This window comes from Lynx canadensis, chromosome B4 (assembly GCF_007474595.2).
Source record: "Lynx canadensis isolate LIC74 chromosome B4, mLynCan4.pri.v2, whole genome shotgun sequence".
NCBI lineage: Eukaryota > Metazoa > Chordata > Mammalia > Carnivora > Felidae > Lynx > Lynx canadensis.
In genome coordinates, this window is record NC_044309.1 from 36,270,839 (window position 1) to 36,294,866 (window position 24,028).

The window sequence follows — 24,028 nt, forward strand, 5'->3', positions numbered from 1 at the left end:
AAACAAATTCAAAACGGATTAAAGACCTCGATGTGAGACCTAAAACCATAAAAATCCTAAAAAAGAATATAGGCAATAATTTCTTTGACATTGGCCAGAGCAACTTCTTTCTACATATGTGTCCTGAGACACGGGAAACAAAAGCAAAAATAAACTATTGGGACTACAGCAAAATAAAAAGCTTCTGTACAGCAAAGGAAATAATCAACTAAAAGGCAACCAATGGGATGGGAGAGATATTTGCAAATGACATATCAGATAAAGGGTTAGAATCCAAAAAACGAATAATCCAATTAAAAAATGGGCAGATGACATGAACAGACATTTTTCCAAGAAGACATACATACAGATGGCCAATAGACACACGAAAAGCTGTTCATCATTGCTCATCATGAGGGAAAAGCAAATCAAAACCACAATGAGGTATCACCTCATACTTGTCAGAATGGCTAAAACTAACAACACAAGAAACAAAAGGTGTTGGTGAGGATGTAGAGAAAAAGAAACATTTGTGCACCGTTGGTGGGAATGCAACTGGTACAGCCACTGTGGAAAATAGTCTGGAGGTTCCTCAAGAATTAAAAACAGAGGGCGCCTGGGTGGCGCAGTCGGTTAAGCGTCCGACTTCAGCCAGGTCACGATCTCGCGGTCCGTGGGTTCGAGCCCCGCGTCAGGCTCTGGGCTGATGGCTCGGAGCCTGGAGCCTGTTTCCAATTCTGTGTCTCCCTCTCTCTCTGCCCCTCCCCCGTTCATGCTCTGTCTCTCTCTGTCCCAAAAATAAATAAACGTTGAAAAAAAAAAAAAAAAGAATTAAAAACAGAATTACCATATGATCCAGTAATCGCACTTTTGGGTATTTACCCAAAGAATACAAAAACACTAATTCAAAGAGATATATGCACTCCTAGGTTTACTACAGCATTATTTACAATAGCCAAATTATGGAAGTAATCCAAGTGTCTATCCAATAGATGAAATAATAAAGAAGACATGGTATGTATATATACCATGGAATATAACTCAGCCATAATAAAGAATGAAATCTTGCCATTTGCAACAACATGGATGGATCTAGAGGGTACAATGAATATAAGTGAAATAAATCAATCAGAGAAAGACAAATGCCATATGATTTCACTCATATATGGAATTTAAGAAACAAAATAAATGAAAAACAAACAAACAAACAAGAGACAAGCAAAAACCAGACTCTTAAACACAGAGAACAAACAGGTTGTTGCAAGAGGGATGGGGGGGGGGGTAGAGGATGGGGGATGGGTGACACAGATGAAGGGGTTAAGAGTACACGTATCATGATGAGCACTGACAAATGTATAGAACTATTGAATCACTATACTGTACACCTGAGACTAATAAAACACTATATGTTAATTATACTGGAATATAAACAAATAAGTAAAAGATTATTAAAGTAATATTTATCACAAGAGAATTATAGGGTCATTAATAATGGCTGACGGCTACTGAAATCTCTAACCAAAAGCACACAGTGATGGCAACATATTTTGGTGGAGTGATTAGTAGTGTCAGCACTGGAGTAATAGCATCTGTTATGATTCCTAGCTCAGTCACTTACTAGCTACGTAAACTGGGGGAAATTACTTAACATCTTTCTCTCAGGATCTCCTTAGTAAAATGAGGATTTCTACTTAACAGCGTTGTTGTAAAGATTAGTTAATTCATGTGAAGCACTCAAAACAAAGCTTAGCTCTATAAATGTTAGATATTATTATCTGTGAAGTGACTAATGGCATGAGTACGGTTTTTTTTTTTTAGTTTTTTAAAACGTTTATTCATTTTTGAGAGAGAGAGAGAGAGTCCGAGCACGAGTTGGGGAGGGACAGAGAGACAGGGAGACACAGAATCTGAAGCAGGCTCCAGGCTCTGAGCTGTCAGCACAGAGCCCGACCCAGGGCTTGAACTCATAAACCGTGAGATCACAACCTGAGCCGACGTCAGTGCTTACCCGACTAAGCCACCCAAGTGCCCCCTTAGTACTGTTTTCTAGAGAACCATGTAGCAGTACAGATGATTTAATTGGTTGTGTTAACTACCCATGTAAAGGGCACTCTGTGATAGTAAATGTTGTAGTTTACCTAATACCATTCTTCCTATTCTTGAATATAAGTATCATTCAATTCCACATTCACTTAAAAATTTTTTTTAAGTTTTTATTTATTTTTGACAGAGAGAGAGCAAGCGTGATCTGGGGAGGGGCAGAAAGAGAGGGAGACACAGAATCTGAAGCAGGCTCCAAGCTGTCAGCACAGAGCCCGACATGGGGCTCGAACCCACGAACCATGAGATCATGACCCGGGCCAAAGTCAGACGCTTAACCGACTGAGCCACCCAGGTGCCCCTCCATATTCACTTTTAATAAGTATTCTCATTAGTTAAAAAGAGACCAAAAGAGGCAGTAGGAATATTCTCTGTGGAAAATACTGGTCTGACTGATTCCTACTAAGAAAAGTTTAGTAGAGGAAAGGGGAAACATTCTCAAACCAATCTTTCTAAATTCTACTTATGCTTAATGAGATCCTCAGACCAAGGTCAATGAGCACAAGAAACAGTTATAAATCATGCCACCTGACAGACATAGACCAAGAAGCAGGAATAGGAGAGGTACAAGCATGGGGACAGGAAACCTAGGCTGATTTATTTGCATTGAGACAATTCAAGAGGGATCAGGAAACTCAGAAGATTTATAAATTCCCTGTTGCATCATAAAAGGCAGCAGTCTGACAATAGGAAGGGCAAGTTAGATTTGATGCTAGAAAAAAAGGGAAGAAAGAGTCTTATCAAATTTTTGTGAAGAATTTTCCTACATCTGGAATTGATGACAAAAAAGATGGAACAGATGGATGAAAGAAGACTGGGAGGAATCCAGATTTCCCCATATCTCCAAACCTCTGGACTTCACTTAGCTCCAAACAAGCAAAACTCATCAAAAGATGATCTATTTCTTTGTAGAATACAAAAAAAGGCTTTAAAGGGATACTAAGTAACCAGGATTTTTTAAAAAAATTCAAAATGCAATACTTACTACTTTCATAAAGGAAGCAAATCTCTATAGACAGATTTAAGCAGTCTGTTTTCTTATGCTTTATAATGGCATCTTTTAAAAATACTCCTAATGTCAGCAATTAGCAGATAATATCACTCTAAGTAATTAATTTGTCAAAACATGGAAAATAAAGAACTTTTAGACTTCAACACTTCAAAATTAATTTTATCTATCCATACAGTATTATAAATGAGGAAGATAAAACATAGACAGGTAAGTTAGGCAGCTTATGGCCTGGCTTATATAAAAAACAAAAAAAAATTAATTAAACGCCAACATTCAGGTATTGAGAGATTTATAGGTGAAGAGGGTCAAAAAAAATACAAACTTCTCGGGGCGCCTGGGTGGCTCAGTCAGCTAAGTATCTGACTTCAGCTCAGGTCATCATCTCACAGTCCTTGGGTTTGAGCCCCACGTCAGGCTCTGTGCTGACAGCTCGGAGTCTGGAGCCTGCTTCAGGCTCTGTGTCTCCCTCTCTCTCTGCCCCTCCCCCACTCATGCTCTGTCTCCCTCTGTCTCAAAAAAAATAAATAAATAAACATTAAAAAAAAATTAAAAGAAACCACAAACTTCCAGTTACAGTATAAATAAATCCTGGGGATGTAATGTACAGCATGGTGACCACAGTTAACAATACTATGCTGTGTATTTGGAAGTTGCTGATAGCAGGTCACAAGAAAAAAAAATGTGTAATTGTGTGATGGATGTTAAGCAAACTTATGATGGTAATCATTTCACAGTACATACATATATCAAATTGTGCTCACACCTAAAACTAATATGTCAATTACAACTCAAGAAAAGAGATTTATATAAATTTGTGGACTCTGAAGAAAAGAATGGACGCCTGTGTAACACAAAGCTCACATCATGTATGGCCACAAGTTGGAATTAAAACGTGGCGGCTTCTACTACTAGGAATTTATCCAAAGGATACAGGAGTGCTGATTCATAAGGGCACATGTACCCCAATGTTTATAGCAGCGCTTTCAACAATAGCCAAATCATGGAAAGAGCCCAAATGTCCATCAACTGATGAATGGATAAAGAAGATGTGGTTTATATATACAATGGAATACTACTTGGCAATGAGAAAGAATGAAATCCTGTCATTTGCAACAACGAGGATGGAACTGGAGGGTATTATGCTAAGTGAAATAAGTCCGTCAGAGAAAGACAGATATCATATGTTTTCACTCATATGTGGAAATTGAGAAACTTAACAGAAGACCATGGGGGAAGGAAAGGGGGAAAAATAGTATCTAACAGAGATGGAGGCAAACCATAACAAACTCTTAAATACACAGAACAAACTGAAGGTTGATGGCAGGGGGTGGGGGAGAGGGGAAAATGGGTGATGGGAATCGAGGAGGGCATTTGTTGGGCTAAGCACTGGGGGTTGTATGTAAGTGAAGAATCATGAGAATCTACTCCCAAAGCCAAGAGCACAGTGTATATACACTGCATGTTAGCTAACTTGACAATAAATTATATTTAAAAAAAGAAAACATGGCTGCTTTTACAGAAAAAGCATTTGGCCCCTACTTAATCACAGAGTCTCTCTCTCTGTTATTGTCTTACACACTTTATTCACTTCTTTAACTTACGATATTTGCCTGGCCCATTTAGCCACAGGGTTAGGTGCTCTAAGGTATTTGACTAATACTTTGTAAACTGTAAACTGCATATTAGATGGTATTACTATGGTTTAAGATTATATGCTTAGCTATCAATAGAGTTGGAGCTAGAGCTCAGGTCTCTTGACACTCAGTTTGGTGTTATTTCTACTGTACCACATGGCTTCATACAACAAGAAAACCAGACAGCAACAGCTACAGAATGGGAATTCCTATATTTGAAGAAACAGCCACACCAATGAGAATAATTTGTCTTAGAATACATAACGTTAAAAACAACTGTAGTACAAGTGAATAATTTCTTTTTCTTTTTTCCTCCCCTCCCATGTTTCAACTCATATCCAAAGGAGGATGAATGTGTGAGTGAAAAAAGGCACAGAATGAATTTGCTAATGGTTAAAAAAAAAAAAAAGAAAAAAAGATTTCATGGCTAGGAAATTCCAAACTACAAAGATGAGTCTTGAAGTGAAGATTAAAGTAGAGATTAAGATGAGGAAATAGAAGGCAATTCCAGAGGTGAGGACAGTGAATGGAAAATGCTTTGCATCCAGTTCCTTTCAAATAAATCTGGATATCATCAGTAGGAAAAATCTAGCTGATCTTAATGTTTGTAGTGGTATAGAGAAAGAAGTATGTATACTGAATACCTAATACAAAACAACAACAACAACAACAACAACAACAACAACTAACCCTAGAATTGAAGGGAGATAGGATAACTAAAAAGAGATTAACATTTTTATCTGACCAAATCAGAAAGGGCCACTGAATCATTAAATACTGACTGAACTGCAATCTTCTTTTCTGGCAATGTCTGAATACTGTGTATTTTAACTAGACAGAAGGTTTTCACTTCCTCTGATCATAAAATAACAGTCACTATCAGGAGATAATGTCATACAGGACAGCTGAGACGTGGAACATGTGTATATGGCCAATACAGGACAAAGCAGGCACAGTCAAATGCAACATCAAGGGGTTCTCCAGCAGTGCCTAACGTATATGTCTTCTCAGGAATGCCTGCCCAGTCAAGCAAAAGATACCTGGCACTATATATGTGTGGTGGACAAGTGGATACGTGAATGCTCTCTTGGGCTGGTCTCATCATCAAGAATTTAAACTGCTTAGTGAGACAGACAGATGCCTACTAAATTCTGCTTTTCACCAACAGCTACAGAGTAGCACTTGAGTTACTTCAACACTTGCTATTTATTTTCCCCTTTGTTCATTAACAGCTCAGGAGCTCTTTGTAGCTTTACCTTATTAATGTTCTCTTTCTAAAGAATGCAACACAATTTTATTGTTCTCTCTCCAATTTTAGATGCCACTTTTAAGCTAGTTTTAATACTGTGATGAATGGGTTTTTCCAGCTATTCCAGAATTAGTGACCAGGGACCAAAGCTGGGGACAAAGAAGAGCTAACCAAGCCATATTATATAGAGCTACTAAGAGGTGGCAGAAAAGGCATGACTGTCCACTAGTTCAACACGTCAGCACATACCTTTTTAGCCTGAGATGGCTAGGAGTAGTCTTGATGGCACAGGGATCTATGTAAGTGTACACTAGGGTCCCTGTGTCCAAGCTAAGCGAGAGGGCTCGAAGAGAAGTCAATCCTAAATCCTAGTATATTCAATCCTAAACTCTGGGTAAGAGTAAAAGAAAAGGAAATTGGCATCTCGTTCCTGTCTTTGGTACCTCCTTAGGCATCAATCAGCCTTGTTGATTTGCCTTGTGCTCATCCGAGAAGGAAAAAAGAAACTGGCGATAGATGAAGAATGGACAGAGAAGTACTGAGGCAGCCTATAGATTCTCACTCTCACTATCTGGCATGGCAAGGATATAGAACTTTCCTGTGAGTCAAGTAACATTACAGAAAGCAGCCAGGTTTGTGTCTTTCAGTTACTGCTTTCCTCAAGGAATTGGGGGCCAATGTTGGTCAGAGAGGCAGCATCAGCACTGAGGACCCCAACACCAACAGAAGCGGAAAAAAAAAAAAGAGAGAATGGAACTTGTTCCTTTCCCAATGTAGGCCCCGCTTATGAGTCGAGGTAGGGAAGATGAAATCAGTTCTGCCTTATTGTCTTACCTGTTTTCTGAGGTCATAAATTAAAAGTCTTTTCTAGAGTTTAATATAAATATGGAATATTCTTCTGTCTGGATTCTTTTGTTCAGTTGTGTTTTTGAGAATCACCCGCATTGCTGTGTTTGTAGTTCATTCCTATTTATTGTTGAGCAGTATTTCATTGCATGAGCATACCACAAATTGTTTATTCATTCACTTGTGGTAGCCAACCTTCAAGACAATCTGCAAAGATCCCTGTTTACAGTTATTCACACCACTGTGTTGTTCCCTCTCACATCATAGACAGTTGGTTTATGTAATTAATAGAATAAGGTTGAAGTAATGGTATGTCACTTCTGAGATTAGACTACAAAAGACATTGTGGCTTCTGTCTTTGTTGCTCTTTTCCTCTCTCCTGGATCACATGCTCGGGGGAACCAGCTACCATGTACTGAGTAACCTTCTAGAAAAGCCTTAAATGGTGTAGAGCCAAGAGTCATATGGGTGAATCTGGAAGTGAATCTTGTAGTTCCAGTCAAGCATTCAGGTAGACCTGGCCAATAGCCTGACTGCAAATTCATCAGGGATCCTGAGTCAGAACAACCAGCTAAGCTGCTCCCAGATTCCTGACACTAAGATACAATGTGAGATAACAGATGTGTGTGTGTGTGTGTGTGTGTGTGTGTGTGTGTGTATGTGTGTGTGTGTAAGATTTTATTTTTATTTTAAGTAATCTCTACAACCAACATGGGGCTTAAATGTACAACCAGAGATCAAGAGTCACATGCTCCACTGACTGAGCCAGCCAGGAACCCCTAAGTGTTTGGTGTTTTAAGACACTAAATTCAAGGTATTTTTTTATGCAGTAACAGATAATAGATTTTGGTAACTGCCACAACAAAAACCTAAAATGTGGGAATGGCTTTGGAATTGGGCAGTGGGGTGGAAGCTGGAAGAGCTGGAAAGATTTTGAGGAGAGTGTTAGTGAAAATGTAATGTGCCTTGAATAGACTGTTAGTAGAGATACAGGTTTTGATGAGACTATCAATGGGGTCTTCAAAAGAAGTGACCCACATGTTATGGGGATCCTTGTTAAGCAGGAGCAGAAAGTTCAGCAACAACATTACCAGCTGTAATGTGAAAAGTAAAAAACTGCACTTAATGAACTGAGTGGTTTAGTTAAGGAGACTTCCAACTAGAGGCCTGAAGGTGTATCCTTGTTCGTTCTTGCTTCTTATGTAAGAGGAAAGAAAATCAATCATGTTTCCACCCCAAAGACAGCTTGGTCCTTTTTTGTGTTTATTGGGAACTTAACAAATAATAAACTTACTGGCAACACACTTCCATGACAAATTTCATTCCTATGGAAAAATCTTTAACATGAGTAAGGACCCTACTGAAATGTCTATTTTCTTGGCTAGTTAAAAGGATTTTTCATAATTTTTTTTCTTTTAGTAAAAGAAAATGATAAATCCAAAGTCATGGCTTTCACCAAACTGAGTTCATATTAATAGATGATTAGTATGTCCTCACATTATTTTAGCTCTGTTCAGAAACAACTATGCATACTACAGAGAACCAACAATAAGTCTGAAAAGTAAGAATCCAATTATTTATTATCATGCTCTAACTCAGCAGTTCTAAATGTCACTTCAGTAAGTGGGTTGGGGCCTGGGGCTAAGAATATGAAAACCAAATCTGAGTTGATGTGTTTTTTTCTTAACATACCTGACCCATAGTTTCATTTTTCAGAACAAACTTGAGCCAGTTCTTCCCAAAACTTAGTAAATAAGAAGCAATCACATTTTTACATACAAAGCACTAGATTTACATTCTTTACTCAAAACTATGAGATAGGCAGAGGAAGACACTTCAAACAAAATAAAATTATTTAAGCTTGGCTTACTTAGAATCAATATTGAAATAGCATTTTCTTTCATTGAAACTGTGATAAAAACAAAACAAAACAAAACATGTGCCTCAAAGTTGGAGTTGGAACAAATGATATTTTTTTGCACCCTAACCCTCAGTACCAAATAAAAGGAATTTACTGAACTTTCAAAAATTTATTCTCCTTTGGACCATGGATAAGCATGAGAAATTTAATCCAAAAGATAGTTTATTTGGAAAGTTCCAAATGCCTGGAGTGGTTATGAGAAGTACCTTTTCAACTATAACTTCACAGTTAGCATATCATGCTACTATAATGGTAGCCTTCAATGCTATGAGGAGGAAGAGATGACATATCTCTCTTTGTCATCTGGGCCAATGGTCAGCCTTATAACATGAGAAAAGGGGTCTACAGTCAAAATAAGAACGGTGTTAACCTATACACACATTCAGTTTACTATTAACAAAAGTAATAAAATAACCCAAATAAAGGAAGCAAAAGAGAACAAGGCTATATTATAGAATAAGTTGTTTCTGAGTGAGCTATGTGGATAGAACATTGAATACTGTCATTATCAGTAACCAGCATTCTAACAAGGATAAGGAAGTCTGAAGAATGTATAGATACGGGTTTACAAATGCATGAAGGTATAATGCTAGATGCAGTAAGTGCCAATTCAAAGCACAGGCCAGTTTCCTGGGCCTAATTAGTGGCTGTCAAAGTCCTTAGCACTATCCAATAAAGCAATAAATAAAAGTATCATGCAAGGTATCACATATGTCACATGTAGCTCCTTGCAAGAGACTAAAAATCTTATCTAGAGAGTGAGCAGAACTGAATAAAAGACGATTACTTAAAGTATAATTCACTTCAGATAGTTTTCATACTGTGCTTCTTGAAAATACTTGGAGCAACACTGAAGAAACTCAGAGATTAGGGAAATAAAGTGGTCTTGTGAGGGTTAAACAAATAAAATACACACAACACAATAGAAAAGTAAGAAAGTATATGGAAACACTTGACTGAAGAGTATAGGATTACCTCCAGTATCAATAGGGATCACCTGGGTGTAACTGCAAGGCAGCAGAACTGGGACAACTGGGAAAGGATTGTGTGAACAGAAAGGGATATTCAGACTGAACAGTGAGAAGAGATCAGGAGCAGGCTCTGGTCAGCTGAGCACTGTGCAGATGAACCTTGGCATTAGTATCTGTCTGACAGCTAGCTTCCCTGAGTGATACATCTGTCTGTAGGTATATATACACATCACACAGCTCTGTACTTATGTATTACTGTTCTCCAGAAGATCTTGGTTCTAACTCATCTTCAAACTTCCTGAACAGAAACAGGAGAGAGATAATAATCATTTTACTTGGGGGAAATGAAGCACAGATACACAGCAACTTATCCAAGGTTTTTCTGTATCCACTAAAATATGTATATGCATTATTTATGATTCTTCACACCTACTCAGCTAGTGAACTTAGCTATCCTTAATCTATTTATAATTCTTCTATTTGAGCATTTTGGAAACTGACAATTTGTTGAGAATATATAAAATAAGGACAAATTAAAATTAGTTTAGAGTTCTTAACATGAGACAGATTGAACAATCTGAAATTGTGGGACAAATCACTGATATATGTTTTTGCTCAATTTTCTTGTGTAGTGTGAAAGAACAGCAACTTCTTTGCCACATTAGGTGACGTGAAAATTCTTATGTGACAAAATACCTAGAAATGCCTAAGTAGTTGAACATACAATAAAGAGAAGTCTCCAAGAGCCATGTTTGCTTGCACCCTTCTATCACCAGCACCTAGAAGAGGGCTTGGTACATAGTAAACACTAAATAATAATTGGCAAATGTTGCTAAAATTAATTTAGGTGAGTGTCTAGAAGGATCTGTTAACTGTAAAGGGTGTGGGTCAAGGAAGAAGAGATTCCTGGACAGCAGGGAAAATGTTAAGGTTGTCTTGAATTATAGCCACAGAGTTCCAATTAGGAACACTGATATGACGGTGTATGCTATCTGTGCTAAAGTACAGATCTACTCTTCTTATAAGCCTTTGACACCTATAGGTGATTTATGCTGTTAGCTGGTCAGTGGCCTTGATTTTACCTTCTGTGAAATGGAACTACACTATTTTTTTTTAATGTTTATTTTTGAGAGAGAGAGAGAGAGAGAGAGAAAGAGAGAGAGAGAGAGAGAGAGAGAGAGCGCACACACATACAAGCAGGGGAGGGGCAGAGAGAGAGGGAGATACAGAATCCCAAGCAGGCTCCAGGCTCCGAGCTGTCAGCACAGAGCCCGCCATGACGCTCAAACCTACAAGCTGCGAGATCATGATCTGAGCCAAAGTTGGATGCTGAGCCAGCCAGGCGCCTCTGGAACTACATTATTGTTATTTTTTGTTGTTGTTGTTACTGTTTGTTTTCCTGGGGTAGGTTTATTTTATTTTATATGAAATTTATTGTCATACTGGTTTCCTTACAACATCCAGTGCTCATCCTAACAGGTGCCCTCCTCAATGCCCATCACCTACTTTCCCGTCCCTCCCACCCCCCATCAACCCTCAGTTTATTCTAAGTTGGAACTATATTATTAATAACCTCTTTTCCTCACAGGAGATGTTGTTAGAAAATGATGACAATATTTTGCCAAATTTTTCTTCCAAAGGGGAGCAAGATGAATGTTCCGCGTCACATATAGCCAAATGTGAGGGTATAATAAAAGGTGTGAGGCCATTCTGACTTTATAAAGATCTTTTAAAAACTCAACTGATTTTTGATGTCAGTACACCACACAGGACATTTCCTGATAGTTGTATTAATACATCATCAATGAGAATAGTTCAGGTCTTGCAGGAGAATGAGAATATAGAAGGTATAAAGAATCACAGGTTTAATGCTGACAATGATTTTCATAATAAATTATGAATATGAGAAATTAATATTTGAGAAGAAAAGGTTAAACCTTAAAACATTTTATGTGATATAACTCAAAAGCAATGATTAAAAAAAAGGAACCAATCAAAATTCTGTGCTTCTCATTATGAGTGAATTGACTTGACTACTTATCTTACTTAGACCTAATTTAGCATTATCCTATTATAGAAAGTAGAGCATTTGCCTACAGAACTCAAGAGTTGAAAAGTTCACAGTGGATAACATCATCAAGTTTCCAGGGTAATCTGTGATTATGAAAAATTAATATTTTAGAGGTAGAGCTACTACAGATTATTTTTCTCATTTTTGTTTTCTTCAAAAAGAAACTCAACCCGAAAAGCAACTAAATTAATTCTGTCTAAATCTCAAGTGGGTGGTCAGCTAAATATTCTTTAAGAACAATAGTTTTAAACCCATAGGACCCTGAAATGACTACTATGACTGTCTGCTCTTAGAAGGAACCTGTAATTGTTCTTTATTTCATGCATGTCATGTTCACACATGATAAAGGTCAGGGATAGCAGAGCTTATGTGGGCAATTTTCTTAACCCCACATAAAGGCCAAACAAACTGGCCACAGAGGCTACCTGCTGGACAGCTGCAGGGTTAGAATATCTCTTCACTACCCGTACACTGGTCAGGGATCCAGGGGACCAAACACTCTTTTATAATCACTCTGAAGTTGGAAAGTCTCCATATATTCAGGGTGGTCAAAGTCTCTGAGAGGCTGGCTCCCAGCTGGTGCTTTTAGGAGCCATTTGCAGCTGGTTCAAAGAAGGCAGGATGTGAAAGTGAAGGTGCACTGTTAGAACAACAGCATGTTTAGTCTTGATAGAGTACTGCCATCTCCAAAGACAGAAAAGAAGCTAAATTATACCTCACCGTACTTTTGCAGCTTCAAGTTCATATCATTTCTCTTAGTAATTTGGAGAACAGAGTCAAATCACACCATTTCTTTTTCGTTTCAGGTTCTTCAGAGGAAGAGAGGGGAAGTATTGAAATATAAAAAATACCCCTTCCCATCTCTCAGGGGAACAAACAACTGTCATAAAAACTTAAAACAACATTGTTTGTATTATTCGAATTGCAATACAACTTTCCTAATTACCAACTGTCTGGAATTTCCATGTAAGATGGAAAGAGTAAGAAGAGAATGAACTCTGGTCCTTCCACTTAGTCCTTGTGGAAATTTAGCCAAGAAATTTAATCTTTTGGGATCTGAGGTGCTTCATCTACATAATGGAGATAATACCATACAGAACTGTGGTGAGGATTAGATATGATGTGTATAAAGCAACTATGCCCAGCATATTATAGTCACTTGATAAGTGGTAGCTATTTTTGTAGTTATCCTATTTTCACATATTTCTGAGAACTTGTATGAGTCAGGGCTAGAAGAGGCATGTATGCAAGCAGAAAGTCACAGAAGTAGAGAGTGAGAATACATGTTTGGGTGTGGTAACGTTCCTAGCCCTGACAACTTCAGGCAGGTGGGCGTTTAAACAATGATCTTCTATGATGAAACTATAAGACTTAAAAAAGATATATCAGAATTATTTTTGAAAAATGCTGTATTATAGTTCTATCACTGAAGAAACAGGTAAAAAGAAAAAGGAAGGATAAAAAGTACCACTTATTCTCTTAAGTGCTCTGAGAAATATGTTCTTCCTCACAGGAGTAGAACACAATGTGCTGGCTATATAATTCTAAATACAATAGTCATACTGAAAAGTAAACAGCTATCAGAGATGACTGAGAAGGAGAGCCATAGTTACTGAAGCTCTCCCCTCCCTCAATGTAGCATGTATCACCTAGAGATAGCACAGTTCTCACTGTGAAACAGGGATCTCTGAAAGTGGAAATCTAAGTGCTATGGGTTTGCTGTGTTCTTTAATTTCACACCAACCCTGTGAGGCAGGTAACATTATCCAAATTCTATAGATGAATCTCAGAGAAATAATTTGTCTCTTTGGTAAAAGAGACAGCTAGAGAGAGGTACAATCTAGGTCTGATTAGCTTTCTGCCAGGTTGTTAACTAGGAAGACATTCATTTTCCATTTATACAATATTTGACACACAGTAGATACTCAAAGAATGTGAAATGAATGGGCAAATAAATCACGTAATGCGGGGATGATTTGCTGAGACTGTCAGCAGGAAATGATGGTAAGACTACTTTCTACAGAATGGTTTTGCCAAATGTTTAGAACAACTAGTATTTTAAGCACTACCCTGTGAGCTTCTTCTTTAAGGCAAGTACTGTGTCTTTATATCCCTCATGCCTAGACAATGCTGGAATAAAAGAATATACTGTTGACATTTCATCCTAATGCAGAGGATTCCAAAATTATAGTTGTAAATGAGACTGTCTAGATTCAAACCACATCAGTTTAAGTTTGTAGCATTTACTCATAAAGTTATAGCTGACCTTTAAAAAAACAGAAACAAAAGAAAGCAAAACAAAACAAACCCAACCATGTAGCTTGTCTCAAAAAGCCCAATCTGCCCATGGCACATCTGCATAGAGCACACACAGGGGCAGAGCCAGACTTCACACTAACAGCAAATACAATATGGAGGCTATAAAATTCTTGAGGTGAAAAGAAGAAAATAATGCTGAGAGAAAGGCCATCTTGTGACAGCTGCTGTGGCTCAACAGATTGTGTTAATGCTTTCCAGGGTTCCATGTGAGTTTACATTAAATCCAGCGTGGGTGCTTGACAATCACAGCAGGGGCTTCTTCATGACTTATAATCCGAACACACTGGTTGGCACCCACCACAGCACATCTGGAGTTTGTTAGACAACCTTTAGGTTTTATTTTTTTCATTGGCTCTGGCCCCTTCCTCTGATGCAGCCTCTCCAAGTGCTGCTTTGCCATGAATGAGTCACGGAAATAAGTTACCCTGGGGTGGGTATGTAAATTGGGACCATCTTAGAGGGTGACCCCCAAATCTGTAAATCCCTTGTTGCTTCATCTCTTTCTGACAATAGGAACTGCCCATGAATGCCAAGAGCCCATCAGGCAGTGGCAGCTCCATTTACTAGAAAGCCCGGTCAACGTTGCCTGCTTCCTTGTTAGGAAATGGCCTTTAGATTGAGGCACATTCCAGCAAGTCAAGGACTAGAAGCTTTAAATTAAAACAATATTGATGCCATATCCGCTTTCCAAAAGGCCTCTCCCTTGTCTAAAAGTTAGTACACACACTTAGAAAAATTAAAGAATCAAATATCTTTGGCAAGACCAGTTCCTTCTTGCTCATAGCATCCTAGATACTCTTTGAGACAGCAGGAATATGAAACTTTACATGGAAAGGAGACAGGAAAACACTGTTAGGAAGGACTCCCAAGAACTACATTTATCTTCCTCCTTACATAGATCACATCACTATAGAATTCTCAGGGCATATAGTTAGATGTAAAGGCATTAAGCCATTATTTTTAAAGATTATAAGTTCATATTTTCAACTTTCACCTACTGAAAACATACAGCCTTGAGAACCAAGTAATCAAAAGCTACTATGAATGAGATGCAGTACTCTAGTCTGCTAGACATTTTATAGAGATAGTGTGAGCAGGGGAGGAGCAGAGAGGGGGAGACAAGAATCTGAAGCAGGCTCCAGGCTCTAAGCTGTCAGCACAGAGCCTGATGTGGGGCTTGGGCTCATGAACCACAAGATCATGACCTGAGCCAAAGTCAGATGCTCAATCGACTGAGCCACCCTGGGACCCCCAGATGTCCTTAAAATTAAGCACCTTCTTCCTGCTTTACTTAACCGGTATCCAAATACTGGTTGATGTCCTCTTCTTACGACAAATTATTTTAGGACACTGGAAAAGTTTCTTTTGCTTATAAATGAGCAGTGGGTTGGGTTTTCTTGCTGGTCATCTATCTATCCTGTAGAAAGGGACATCCTCAGAGAAAGACAGATACCATATGTTTTCACTCACAGGTAGATCTTGAGAAACTTAACAGAAGACCACTGGGGAGGGGAAGGGGGGAAAAAAAGAGAGGGAGGGATGCAAACCATAAGAGACTCTTGGGTACTGAGAATAAACTGAGGGGTGATGGGGGGTGGGTGGGGGAGAGGGGAAAGTGGGTGATGGGCATTGAGGAGGGATGTAAATGTAGCATGTATGAACACTGGTTGGGATGAACACTGGGTGTTGTATGGAAACCAATGTGTCAACAAAATTATATTTAAAAAAGAAAAAAGAAAAGAAAGGAAAAGAAAAGAAAAGAAAAGAAAAGGGACATCTTTTGGTATTTTCTCAGCAAAGTTGGCCACATAAACATAAAATCTAGTTCTACACAGTTTTAATAATGGCCCACAAACAATTATTTTTATTGTGTAAATATTGATTCTTGTTAATTTGAACATTAAATATTATGTAAAAATACTATCAATTAATGATCCCCTAGAGTAGAAAAGAAGAAATTCCTTCACTTGAAAAACTCTTTCCCAGTCTTATTACTTCAGACAGAAGAGGAAATGAAGGCAGACACAACGCACAGAAAATGTATCTGAGAATAAAGGAGATGATACTAGAAGACATGACTTGTGGACACTGCAAACAGTACAAGAATGGCCAGTGAAGAGCATTAAAGATAAAGAAGGGGACTTAGATTCAGCTTTCTGTTTATTTTCAAAGATTTTCCCCCCAGTTTAAAAATTGTGGTAAAATATATATAACAAAAAATTTATCATTTTAACCATTTTTAAGTATATAGTTCTGCCCACTAAGTACATTTACAACATTGTCCAACCATCAACAAAAGGGAAGTGTTTAGCTTTTATTTCCACAGGTTTTACATAAATATTAACCATTACATTTGGGGAGGGTTTAGGTTGGAAAAGAAAAGGGCAAAACTTTGCCCTTACCTTCAGAACATACTTAGCTCTGAATAGCTAGAATTGTTTAAGTAAAAATATGCCTTCTACAGTGGGACTCTGGTTGGATCATTCAAAAGAAATGAGCCTTTTTCATTTCACCCGGGCAGAATTTCATTAATTTCATCCAGCCATTGCACAAGTTAAAAAATGCTCTCAGGAATGCCTGGGTGGCTCAGTTGGTTAAGCAACCAACTCTTGATTTCGGCTCAGGTCATGAGCTCATGGTTGTGGGATTGAGCCCCAGGTCGGGCTCTGTGCTGGGTGTGGAGCCTGCTTAAGATTTTCTTTCTCTCCCTCTGTTCCTTCCCAGCTTGAGCATGTGCACGCTCTCTCTCTCTCTCTCTCTCTCTCTCAAAAACAAAACCAAAAAAACTTTCTCATGAGAGACTTGTGACATCTCTAATTCCTAGACATAGCCAGAGATTTGTGAAGATTAAAGTCTCTGCTTACGAAAACTAACTAGATACAAAGATCAGATGTCTAATATGAGACACGAGACCTTAAAATACAAGCTGGCAAAGATACAGGTAGGGAACGGTGTGAAAGCTGGGGCTCTCCCTGGCATTTAGTTATACCTGCTGTTTGAGCTGCTGTACCAGACGATCCTTCTCCCGCTTCAGTGCAGCCACTTCCTCTTGGGTCTTTTTCTTAGAGGATGAAAGCTCCAGAAGAGCTATGTTGGCATCTTTTTCACTAATGGCAGCCAGAAGAGCTTCTTGCCTACAAAATAAGGAAAATTCCAGGGCTTTCATTTATCCTGAAAACGATCCTTTGAAGTTACTATTATTATCATCACACCACTTTATGGGTGATGAACCCAAAGCTCCGAGAGCTTATATAGCTTGCCCAAATTCACACCAAGTAATGGTGCAGCCAGGAATCCCACTCAGGTTTCTCTGATTGTAATGTCTTTATCACATGTTATACAGACATCTTAATAAAGAGCTCCTATAGTTAAACTCAAAAAGTAAACAAAACTAACGACTTTTAAACTAAGAATAATACTGTCACCCATACATTTGACTCATTTAACTTATTCTTTTGATAAGCATTTGGTACCTTCCAGGCAAATTGAGGCATTACTGAAACTGAAAACATTTTTATGTACAGAGTGAATAACAAATTGTAAACATTAGTAGATAGGATTTAGAAAATCAGCCATCTGTTCTTGGAGCATTCTAAACATCTACAATTCTCTTTCTCTCATCAATGCAAATACGTTTCCAGTCATGGCTTTATTTGGCAATGATCTGTGCACTTTGAAACAATAACTTAAACCTTACAGATTCCTTGTGGTTTGGCTAACGACTTTTTGGTTCACATCCAGAGGAAAAGAAGGTGGGATTTAAAAAAGGGGTGAACAGGAGAAATTTACAAAATAATCAGAATGAAGTTGGTGAACAATTAGTCTCACAGTCAAAAATGCATTCCTCAATAGCGCATCTTTTATTTAAGTCATCTCTAAGAAGGCAGATTTGACTTACAGGAACTATTTAAGTGGCCTGAGCTTTTGACCTAAGGAAATGCTGAATCTGAGAATGAACTGCCCAAGTTTAACCTTGCTTCTGTCTTTTGTTAAGATAATTATGCTTCAATAGCAGTCATCTGGAAGAGTTTTAGTTTAGCCACAAACTGGAAGACTATCTTTTGCATATTCTGACAAGGATTTTCTATTTTCTGGATGGGTAGGTCTGGAGAACTCTGAACAAGCAGTACTAACAAATAGAGGATATAGATCAGCTTACATCATGGAAATGAAGATTTGTTTAACCAGTCTTTGCTGTTGGAAGGAAAGAAGATTCTCAGTGACCCCAGTCTAATTTTCCACTGTCCCCACACTCTATATAATTCTAAAAAAATGGCAGATGGCTTATCTCGTGAAGTTCTAATCAACACCAAAGGGATAACAATAGTCTAAATATATCCACTGACCACTTGAAAAAAATGTTAAGTGGTGAAATGAGCTTAAAGGTGGAGGAGTTCAAGTTGGTCTCACTATGCACAATTTCCTGCTGATTGCTGTCATCTGTTCCCTTTGGGGAAGCTCAAAGACTGACAACGCTGGAATGAGAAATGTGTTTTCTCAATAAGGTTGCTGCAGCATTTCTGTGCACCAATAGTCAGAATTACACATTTAGCAGCAGGCAAATAACAGAAGATGAATGAAAGATAAATGACTGTATGCAATTAGATCAAGTAATAAGCATCTTTGCAAATGTGAGATACAAAGGTGATGGGATCTGAGTTCCATTCTGTGCTCAAGGAAAGCCTCATAATGTGCAATAGTAAACATTATTCTATGTTGGTGAAGCATCTTGACCGAATTCCAAACTCTTTTATAAATGATATGCTTGGCCAGCTAGTGCGGTACAGTTAATCTCTGGGGTAAAATGTCACATTCCCAAACTGCAATATGATATAACAGGTGACAATTCAGATTCTAAATTTTAAAATAAAGGATGTGGCACTAGAGTGTGAGCCACTACAATAATGCCTTTTTACTAAGATATATCATTTTAAATCTTTTTCTCTTTTTATATAAAATTCAAATTGAAATTTTATTATTTCATTTGTTATTTTTTATTAAGCATTGATAATATGCTACAAACTGCACAGAATAAAACTTCATCTCCCATACCCATTGCTCACAATCACTGAAAATTCCCTAACAGTTTAACATACCATTGTCCTTTCCATTTTAAAAGTATACCCTTCATACTGATTTCTACATGTGTATGTGCCTACAAAGGACAATTGATAGTCCAGAATAAAATATTTTTATTATATATTGCACATATATATTGGGTAATGTCAGAATCTTTAATGAGTATATTAGTTTTTAGGTTTTTCTTTTGTTTTTGGAAAGAGATAGTATTGTTCTCTTGTCTACAATTTTGGTAAATTTGAAATGGACAACTATAGGGGAGAACAACTTCATTAAAAATTCAGAAGAAAAAATTCCAAAGAGAGGCAAGAATATTAAATGTAATAAATAGTAACAGCCATCTAATTTTTGGGAATAAGAAAAATTGTTGTTCTCTCAATACATCTGGTAGTAAAGACCATGTGGTATAGGTGAACTTACATGGTTAAGTTTTACAGAGAGCACTCAAAAGTGTCCAAACAAAAAAATTTTAGCCAACACCCTGCTTTTCAGAGGAAATGGAATTTAGCGTGGAAAAAAAAAAACAAATTACAAAAATAATCTTATTTCAGTAGCCACTTAACTCTTAAATATAACTGGTTCTTTGGGAACAAAAAGGGTAACTTTGATAAAAGTAATTTGCATTCATGGAAGAACTGGAAGATACAGAAAACTATAAAGAAAATAAAAATACCAGAAACAGCTCCTTTTTATTCAGAGTCAATTGCTTGAGATGTGGAAGTCACCTATTCAAAATCAAATATGGCTATTTTAAAGAAAATGAACCTTGATGGGGATTAATAATTACTGGCTTTAAGAGTCTTACTAACTCAAGTCTATCTACAGAAGAGGAAGACTCGCTAGTGAAGCACATTCTGACTTCATTTCCCATGAGCCCCAAGGGAGTAATATACGCACATATAATATGAAAGGTAATATATGTATGCCACAGCGCAGAGCAAAATAAGAACTGCAATGCTCTTCCTGCTAAATTACTCTCCTTGTTCTTCTGTTAAAGTCTTTCCCTCAGTTAAAAAAAAAAAAATGTATACACAGAACCTTTCAAAGTGATTAGTGACCCCCTACTGCTTGACTAACATGCCATATTACTTGCATAATGAGTGGGTAGTAGCAGAAACCCAACTTTAAGTCATTAAAGAGGTCTTTTCACTCCATCCCTGGTGCTTTAAACTACATAACAGTTGAACCTGCCCTTTGACCTGAAAAATCTAATAGAATCAAGATGTCTCTAAAAGTACTCTTCTGTGTCATTTGAGCTTCAAGAAATAGTAAGACCACCTCCTTCGTCCCCTTCTCCCTTCTGAGAAATTTTGGAAACAGGAGGCAAATACTCAAAGCAAATGGAGCTCAAAATCTTTTTGAAAATGCCTGAATCCTTGAGAACAACAAAACATTAGACAGCTATCGCTAGTAAATAAGAAATATAATCAGTGTTGGAATGATGGTGGTTAATTTAACAGTGAATCCCAAATATGTGTTTTTAGTAGAAACACCAGACAGAAAAGGAGTGTGGATGAAGGGACGCCACCAAGGTTTATTTTTCCCTCTTCCTCCAACTGGATATTTCAAATTGAATGATTACACAATCAAGTTTCACAAACTCCTGAAAACATTGGGAGATCAGACGAAAGCAAGAATACGTCAGTTGCTTTGGATGTATTATTGTCATGGACATGTAAGCATAGTTTAATCTACTTCAATTTTAAGATAAATCTGAAATCTAGATTCTCTTATCGATGCCTCCTTGATTCTAATGCCTCCTTTACTTGTTATTTAACCATTTAACTATCCAGAGTGAGTAGTAAACTACTGTGATATCTCTGCCACTCTTCCATCAGTGAGATGAAAAAAAAAATCCTTTTATTATTTTTTCCAACTTCACTTACAGAAGTCTCAGAGTATGGCACACATACTACCTTAATTAAGCTCAGTAAAAACCAGTTTGCAGGTGAGGCTACTTGGGCAAGCCTGACTGAAATGCCTGATCTTTCAAGCTTCGGTCAATGTCTTATTATCTCCACTGTAGGTACACAGAAATATCTTTAATGTAGAATGTCAACACTAAATAAAATTTTCCAATCTACCATAACAAATTTCTCTTTCAGTGTTAATTAAATCACCATATTTCTAGATCCACTGGCTGACAACATCTAAATAATTTGAGTTCTTTGCTTTCCATAACCAATATTCACATTTTGCTGGTTCTTCCTTTCTAATAATTTTTAATGATATCGTGGCTTCGTATCTCCAGATTCACTATCACAGTCACTACCATCCTTTTATCATGGGTCAATATCATTCTTGAACCCATTCTGATTTCTCTGTCCTTGTATAATGTCCAACTCTCCCAATTCATTTTAATCTGGTTTCTTACCACATCAAGTGCTTTGGCTTAATATTTAACCAGCTACAATTTTCAACCCATTTCTTCTTCACTGTCCTTCAAGGACCCTATATCACTGAGTTACCACTTTTCACTCAGATTTATGCTATGCTTTCTACCTGAAATGCCTGTAGCTTTCTTGCCTTTAAAACCTGACTCCTCACTTGACTGCTAACTTTTCTCTATTTAGCATTTCCTGTCAATTCACAGTTTAAATGATACTAACAGGTATGTGCTCTGTAAATATCAGTCAATTCATCTACATGTGAGGGACTGGCTTCCCCAACTATATTATGTTTATGGCTTATATCTTTAAATTTTTCTTCTAATGTTTCTATGGGTTTGTTGGTCTTTCAATTTATTAGCTAACTTAATTTTTTTTTAAGTTTTTATTTTTAATTGTGATAAAATACACATAACAAAAAGTTTACCATTTTAACCATTTTTAAGTTTACATTCGGTAGTGTTCCATACATTCACACTCTTGTGCAGCCAATCTCCAGAACTCTTTATCTTGCAAAACTCAAACTGTAGCTGTTAAACAACTCCCCATTCTGCCTCCCCAACCCAGCTCCTAGCAATCACCATTTATTTTCTGTCTCTATGAATTTGATCTCTCCAGGAACCTCATATAAAGGGAATCCCACTGTATTTGTACTATTGTGTCTGGCTTACGTCACTTAACACAGTGTCCTCAAGGTTGATGCATGGGTAGCATGTGTCATAATTTCCTTCTTTTTTGAGGCTGAGTAATAGTCTACTGTAGGTATACACCACGTTGTTTATCCATTCATCAGCTGATGGGACTTTGGGTTGTTTTCGCCTCTGGCTATTGTAAATAATACCCCTATCTTTAATTTTTAAAATATACTATTTTCCTTCTAGAGTCTTAATTCATGGCTTTGAACACCAGAAGCTTGTAAGCATAATTAATTTTCTGTATTTCATGTGCCTAAAAATTTACAATTTTTTTCTTTTATTTGGTATGAGTTACTCTCTATACTTTGGTATTATTATTCACCAGTGTTCCTTTTTGCCTAAAGCCTTTATTTTGAAATAGCTGGAATGCAAGCTCCATAAAGGCAGAATCTTCATCTGTCTTGTTCACTAATATACCCCAAGTGCCAAGAATAGTTCCTGGCATGGAGTAGGTACTTCACAAATGTATTCTGAACTAATACCTCTTTCAACTCTGACTCCATTTCTATCCAATGTGGTGGTTTGTTTTCCCAATTATTCCAATGTATTCCCTTATTTTAAAGCTGTGTTTCATTGTATTTTTAAAGTGGGTTTTTTTTTGGGGGGGGGGTCCCAGTAGCATGGAAGGCAAATGAGCAGTGAGAACAGGGAAAAATTTGAAAATATGAAAGAAACCAAGACTGGAAAGAGACACTAACTTTGGCTAATTTACATTTCATTTAAAGAAAGATTTGTTTTACTCTAAGTAGACAGATGACAACTAGAGTTGTAGGCTCAATTCTGGATGACATAATTTAAGATACAGTGTTAGAGGGTATCCAAAGGAAGGTGACAGGATAGGGTTATAAAAGGGCATGTTAATCCAAAAAGATTTATCCATACAACATGATAAAGGCTGTCCGAATAACAAGGAATAGCAGAAATAAGACATTTAATGTGTATTCCTCTAGAGGGCACAAATGGCACTGAAGGGAGGAAAGTCACAAAGAGATTTCAGTTTATATAAAATGAACACCTAATGTGTTAACTCTTGTTAATAAGTAGAATTGGGAGGCCTAAAAATTGGTAGAGCTTCCCATGACTGGGTGTTTGGAGAGCTTATTAGAGATACTGTATAAATGGTTTTGTTTTTGAGTGGTATGTCTACCCTCTTTAACTGTAAGATTTCAATATAACTAATAAGATGAGATAATAAATGGTAAGTGCCAATAAATCATATGGGTAGTGGATGCTCAAGGAATACAGTAGACAAAGAAATCACCTTAGGCCAAGGACATAGGAATTGAGAGGGACCTTATTCTGACAGAGATAATGAAAAAGACAGAAAAAGTGGCAAGTGTAAAAGCACAGGCATATGCGAGGACACATGGCGTAACTGGATTAGAGGGTTTCTATGGGGAAAGGAAACAATGAGAGAAGCTGAAAAGGTGGCTTTGAATCAGAGTAGAGATGGTCTGGAATAGCAGAAAGGAATAAACATGGATTATGAAATCCTTGAGGGTTCGGACCAAAACTTGACATATAGGGGTTACTCAAAATACTGAATAAAGAGTAACTTGATTTTGATAAAATGGAAGCACCAAAAGTACTAGAAAAGTAAAATAGAGGTTTAGAAAGACTGATTCAGAGGCAAAGAGGGGAGACTGGAATGGATGATATTCAAAGCAGAAAGGTCAGGATGCTATTGCTGGAGATTTATTACGAATCAAATTCCCATATTACAAGAATAATTTTTAAGGAACAAAGAATAAAATTATGTCTAAAT

At 37.4% G+C, this 24,028-nt stretch overlaps 1 protein-coding gene across 11 annotated transcripts in view; it reads right to left on the reverse strand.

The window, feature by feature from the left end:
* ERC1 (ELKS/RAB6-interacting/CAST family member 1) overlaps positions 1-24,028 on the reverse strand; it is a 517,187-nt gene that overhangs the window by 108,308 nt on the left and 384,851 nt on the right. For all 11 annotated transcript variants that reach the window (XM_032593893.1, XM_030321381.2, XM_030321379.2 and 8 more), the window contains one exon: positions 17,092-17,236. In XM_032593893.1, coding sequence (XP_032449784.1) covers positions 17,092-17,236 — 145 coding nt within the window. The remainder of the gene's footprint in view (positions 1-17,091; positions 17,237-24,028) is intronic.